The sequence below is a fragment of the Balaenoptera acutorostrata genome, chromosome 6 (assembly GCF_949987535.1).
Source record: "Balaenoptera acutorostrata chromosome 6, mBalAcu1.1, whole genome shotgun sequence".
Lineage (NCBI taxonomy): Eukaryota > Metazoa > Chordata > Mammalia > Artiodactyla > Balaenopteridae > Balaenoptera > Balaenoptera acutorostrata.
Window position 1 is genome coordinate 115,377,443 of NC_080069.1, and position 6,066 is coordinate 115,383,508.

Sequence of the window (6,066 nt, forward strand, 5' to 3'; positions counted from 1 at the left end):
CTACTTTGGTAGGTAAAGAGATGAACTGGATAGCCCAGGGCAAAAACCTCTATTATATAAAGGGTTTTACCAGCAATACAACCCAGGTAACCGAGTAATAGATTGGCTGATTGTTAAGAATACTAATCACAAAAATGTTGCAGAAATCCTAATTGCTAGATACAACAAGCAGCTGTAGAAATTAGGGAGTGGACATTCACAGGTTGAAGTGTTTTTAATATTCATTAGCTGCTCCTCAGAAAGAGGTGCAGACTGTTGGCTTTTGGTATTGAAAGCCACTGGGGACAGGGACAAAGACTGGCCCTTATCTGTCCCCACTACGCCCTATCCCACTGCACATAGCACTGCAGGTCATTTTTAACATTTGTATGGACGTTGGCCTGAAGACCCTCTGTCCAAATGCTTTTGGGCAACGCAGCAGAGGTCCAGGCCTCAGAGTAAAACTATCACACTGTCAGGTCCTAGTTCCACAAGTTAACCTTTCAGCTGGTTGCCCATCTATAGAATACCTATCCTTGGGCTGAACTGGATTTCATGTTAGCATGATAGCCTGCCCTTTATTGACCATACTTATTAAACTTTAGTAGGGCTAAATGTAGGTCACCATTCTAGATCCCACTCCTGTACCACTGAGATGGGAGGCTGACATAGCTGAGGTTCAAAAATACACCTTCACATTCTAAAATTATGAACTGAATCCAGGTGTGTAACGCTATCATCAGTGATCCATCACTCTATCAAATCTCAAAGGAATCCAAGCACGTATAAAGCATCATTAGTAATAAAAAGCCACCAGAAGTTTTTGAAAGGTAAGGGGAAATAGGAAATTACAATTATGCTCAGGAAAAGTCCACTCTTGGGCACTGTAAAATGGCCCTTGCCTAGTTAAGGATATGGATGAACCGCCCACCCCTTTTCTTAGATTAGGTTAGGCAGATTTCCAGAAATGACTGAATAAAAACAAGTGTTTTCCTTACCTCAAAACACCAAACACTCCCCTCAACCCGAGACTCTAACCTTAAAATAAATGACTAACCTAATTAGAAGCTTATCACAAAACTTAGACCAGTGTAAATAACAAACATTTATTGGTGTCACTTATGGTAGAAAAAAGTTCCTACACCAGATGCACATGACCCAATTGTTAAATAGAACATTTTCAAGGTGAACACAAATCCTAACCCAGCTTTTTTACCCACTTTTGATGATAAACAATTCTTCCTCGCCCCCCACCCCGAGACATGTGAGCAACTGCTAATGAAAAGCAGTAAACAGCCACTTGGGCTATATAGCATTTTCAACTCCACTCCAAGGTGAAGATTCCAATTACATTCGAGACTTAAGTTCTCTCAATTTTCTCCTAACGAAAGTTCCTGAGTCCAGTTATTTACAATATTACAGCACTAGCAGAGCAGTGTCTACAACTCATCTTTGTCTGCTGGTTCCTCATCACCAGTTGGGGGAGGGCCTGCACTTCCATAGAGTTTGCTGATAATTGGCTGAACAATTTCTTCTAGCTCCTTCTTTTTAGCTTTGAAATCTTCAATGTCAGCATCTTGGTGACTTTCCAGCCACTCAATCTTTTCTTCTACGGCTTTTTCCATGGTCTCCTTATCTTCAGAGGAAAGTTTACCTCCCAGCTTTTCTTTATCTCCAATCTGATTCTTTAGAGAGTAGGCATAGCTTTCCAACTCATTTCTGGTGTCAATGCGCTCCTTGAGCTTTTTGTCTTCCTCCGCAAACTTCTCAGCATCATTGACCATCCTTTCAATTTCTTCAGGTGTCAGGCGATTTTGGTCATTGGTAATTGTGATTTTATTTTTGTTGCCTGTACCTTTGTCTTCAGCTGTCACTCGAAGAATGCCATTCACATCTATCTCAAAGGTGACTTCAATCTGTGGAACCCCACGGGGAGCAGGAGGAATTCCAGTCAGATCAAAAGTTCCCAGAAGGTGATTGTCTTTTGTCAAGGGTCGTTCACCTAGAAGTCACACACAAAAAAATTTGTTAGCTGTTACCGACAAACATTAGTACATCTGGATCCCTATGTTTCAGTCTGTTAGAGCCTGTAGTGTCAAGAGCACTCTATCAACCTAGAAGTGGGCCAGTGTTGGGAAAGGAACAGTGAGTTAAGTTACTAGTAACTCTTAATTGAATTTCATCTATTTTATAGCAGTATGAACCCTTTACTTGTTCTTGTATTTCAATATTTATTTTTTTAATTTATTTATTTGGCTGCGCCAGGTCTTAGCTGCGGCACGAGGGATCTTTTAGCTGTGGCAATGCGAACTCTTAGTTTCAGCACGTGGGATCTAGTTCCCCGACCAGGGATTGAAACTGGGACCCCTGCATTGGGAGTGCAGAGTCTTAGCCACTGGACAACCAGGGAAGTCCTTCTTCTTGTATTTTTGAATTTACTTATTTTGGCCATACCGCGCAGCATGTGGGATCTTAGTTCCCCGACCAGGGATCGAACCTGTGCCCCCTGCAGTGGAAGCGTGGAGTCCTAACCACTGGACAGCCAGGGAATTCCCCCAGAAGGTATTTTTAATGGGAAAGAGTGCTAGATAGCTAGATAAGAAATACATTTTAGTACTGGCTCTACCAAACTCAACACTAGTTAAATTAGGGCCCTCCCACCTGAAAATAGCAGATATTTCTTTCCCTAGACATTTCAATAGAGTATGTTAAAAGAAGTCAAGCTCTTCATAAACATACCATGGTATTAACAAATGTAAGCAATTACCTTCATAGACCTTGATGGTAACAGTTGGCTGATTATCAGAGGCTGTAGAGAAGATCTGAGACTTCTTGGTGGGCACCACAGTGTTCCTTGGAATCAGTTTGGTCATGACACCTCCCACGGTTTCAATACCAAGTGTAAGGGGACATACATCAAGCAATACCAGATCACCTGCAAAGTTAAGTTAATAGAGCTAAGTTCTAATTCAGGAGTCACAGGAGCAATTCCAAGCAGACCCCACAAACAATACAACTTCATCTTCTCCATCTTGCCACTTGATTAGGTTCTATGCAAAATCATTTCAGAAGCAATGAATTAAATATAGTTGCTAAGGATCTTGAGCCTGTGCCAGGTCTTGACCTCACTGTACCCTTTACTAGCTGTGTGAGCTTGCTGCTCATAAGCTATTGCTTTCTAAAGCAACAGCTAATTATACTCTGAAGCACTATGGAAGATGCTGTGACACTGACTTACCTGTATCTTGATCACCAGAGAGTACACCAGCCTGGACAGCAGCACCATACGCTACAGCCTCATCTGGGTTTATGCCACGGGATGGCTCCTTGCCATTGAAAAACTCTTTAACCAGTTGTTGAATCTTTGGGATTCGAGTAGAGCCACCAACAAGAACAATTTCATCAATATCAGACTTCTTTAAATCAGAATCTTCCAGCACTTTCTGGACAGGCTTCATGGTAGAACGGAACAGGTCCTAGAATAAGTGACAAATTACTGTGATGATGCCTGTCACACCCAGGTATAATCCAAATACCTAAATGCATTGTCCCAAACTCATACAGTCTAACTAGATCTCATTAGCAAAGCAAAAAACAATGAACATACCATGTTTAGCTCTTCAAATTTGGCCCGAGTCAGGGTCTCAGAGAAGTCTTCTCCTTCATAGAAGGACTCAATTTCAATTCTTGCTTGATGTTGAGAAGACAGGGCCCGTTTGGCCTTTTCTACCTCACGCCGTAGTTTCTGCACAGCTCTGTTGTCTTTCCGAACATCTTTGCCAGTTTTCTTTTTGTAGAGCTTGATGAAGTGTTCCATGACACGCTGGTCAAAGTCTTCTCCACCCAAATGAGTATCTCCATTAGTGGCCACGACTTCAAAGACACCATTATCAATGGTGAGAAGAGACACGTCAAAGGTTCCACCACCCAAGTCAAACACCAGGATGTTCTTCTCCCCTTCCCTCTTATCCAGGCCATAAGCAATAGCAGCTGCTGTACTGTTAGGAGAATGAGAAAGAAAAAAAATAAATAACTTAGTTAAGTTTACCTTTCCCCATTTGGCAAATATGCCATATTTTTTAATTTAACACTTACGGCTCATTGATGATTCTCATAACATTCAACCCAGCAATAGTTCCAGCATCTTTGGTTGCCTGGCGTTGGGCATCATTGAAATAGGCTGGTACAGTAACAACTGCATGAGTAACCTAAAATGATAACAAAAGATAATTAAACATATTTTATCACACGGCTTAACCTTTATTTAAGTTAGAGCCAAGCCATCGCTTTATTAAAATGGGTATAATATATAATTTTATACCCATGGATTTGCAAGCATTAAGTTATAACACATGAAAGGTGCTAGTATTGTTTGGCCTACAGTAAAGCACGCAAGTAATTAAAACTGATGCATGGATGTCATTCAGATTTTTAAAACGATGAAAGCATCAACACAACACAATCAATCAAGAATAGTAATAATAAAACTGCTTGACATTGTTCTAGAAATACTTACCTTCTTTCCCAAATAAGCCTCAGCAGTTTCCTTCATTTTAGTGAGAACCATGGCAGAAATTTCTTCAGGAGCAAATGTCTTTGTTTGCCCACCTCCAACATCAACTTGAATGTACGGTTTAGTTTTCTTTTCAACCACCTATTTTAAAGAATAATTATTTTCAGACGTAGAAGCAATGACATTTTAAACTTTAAAAAGAGGAATGTCTGAGACCCACTTCTTCACCCACAGTTTGGTTTACTTTGGTCCTTTGGAGCTGAATATTCAACGGAAATACTTTAAGGAGTATAGATGCCTGACAATTACAAGTCTCTTCAGTTCTAACCAGTCTCTTAATGCTAAACTACTGTGGACAGAGTAGTTACGCATGAAATTTCTTTGCCAACCTCACTTTCTTAAGTTCTGTAACACACTGAAACTATTAAATACAAATTATAGATACACCATGTCTGTATCCTTTTCGCTTGTCTCTGCACTGTTTTTCAGTAACTTCTTAATCCTAAGTACTCCCACCCACCCCCAACTTTCTTTTTTCTTTTCTTTTTTTTCGCACTTTCTATTTAGAAGAGAAAAACCAGGTCGAACCTTGAAAGGCAAGAACTTGATGTCCTGCTGCACAGACGGGTCGTTCCACGTACGGCCGATGAGCCGCTTGGCGTCGAAGACCGTGTTCTCAGGATTGGAGGTGAGCTGGTTCTTGGCTGCATCGCCGATCAGACGCTCCCCTTCAGGAGTGAAGGCCACATAAGACGGCGTGATGCGGTTGCCCTGATCGTTGGCGATGATCTCCACGCGGCCGTTCTTGAACACCCCGACGCTGACGGAAAAACCGAACAGAAGAAATCAGCGATACTCACGGCAGCCCAGGAGGCCACTCCCCATTCTCCCCTTTTCCACAAACCCTACTTACCAGGAGTACGTGGTGCCCAGGTCGATACCGACCACCGTGCCCACGTCCTCCTTCTTGTCCTCCTCCTCTGGCCGCGCCGCGCCGAGCATCAGCAGCAGCACCGCAGCCACCAGGGAGAGCTTCATCTTGCCGGCACCGTCGTCCACTCACTCAACAGGCAGGCAGGGCTTCGCAGGCAAACCAGCCACAGGCCGCAACACGAGAGCGCACCGAGGTGCCCGAGCTGAGGACGACACAGCCCGGGGTCAGGAGGAGCAGCGTACAAGGCGAAGGGCAGGTCCGGAACTGCAGGCCGCGGTACCTACCTCTCACACGCACCAAAACCCCAAATCGATGCGCCTGTGAGAGCTCAGTCAGCGTCAATCGCGCTGTTGCCTACTCCGCTTATATAACCTCCCTCCAGCCCCGTCGTGGAGGCTGCCGATTGGCGAAGGCCCTGCTCGTTGGAGGCCGCTGATTGGTCCATGCCACCAAGCTGGCCGCTGCGGATTCGAAGCGGCCTCCTCCGCAGCTAACGTCACTGCGACGCCCCCTGGGCTGACTCATTGGCTGCTGGGCGCGCCCAACAGCCACCAATGGGAGGCAACATCCGCCCCATGCTCCGGCTCCATTGGTTTAGCAGCTGCCTGTCCGTGACGCGACTTCCCACTCCGAGGCGGTT

At 44.0% G+C, this 6,066-nt stretch overlaps 1 protein-coding gene across 1 annotated transcript; it reads right to left on the reverse strand.

Moving 5' to 3' along the window:
• Positions 1 to 1,064: 1,064 nt before the first annotated feature.
• On the reverse strand, positions 1,065 to 5,807 carry HSPA5 (heat shock protein family A (Hsp70) member 5). Its single transcript, XM_007194678.2, has 9 exons — positions 5,711 to 5,807; positions 5,406 to 5,628; positions 5,081 to 5,312; positions 4,496 to 4,633; positions 4,075 to 4,187; positions 3,587 to 3,977; positions 3,218 to 3,455; positions 2,747 to 2,914; positions 1,065 to 1,981 (listed from the first exon to the last, which is right to left on the reverse strand). Exons 2-9 carry the CDS (start codon positions 5,528 to 5,530, stop codon positions 1,419 to 1,421), a joined length of 1,968 nt encoding a protein of 655 aa, XP_007194740.1. The 5' UTR covers positions 5,531 to 5,628; positions 5,711 to 5,807; the 3' UTR covers positions 1,065 to 1,418.
• Positions 5,808 to 6,066: the final 259 nt, after the last annotated feature.

Excerpts from the sequence above, each read along its gene's own strand:
- HSPA5 (XM_007194678.2), bottom strand. The coding sequence starts at position 5,530 with ATGAAGCTCTCCCTGGTGGCTGCGGTGCTGCTGCTGATGCTCGGCGCG. Across the intron at positions 5,313-5,405 it reads CTGGGCACCACGTACTCCTG|CGTCGGGGTGTTCAAGAACG; the intron begins GTAAGTAGGGTT and ends TTTTTCCGTCAG. Across the intron at positions 1,982-2,746 it reads TACCATCAAGGTCTATGAAG|GTGAACGACCCTTGACAAAA; the intron begins GTAATTGCTTAC and ends TGTGACTTCTAG.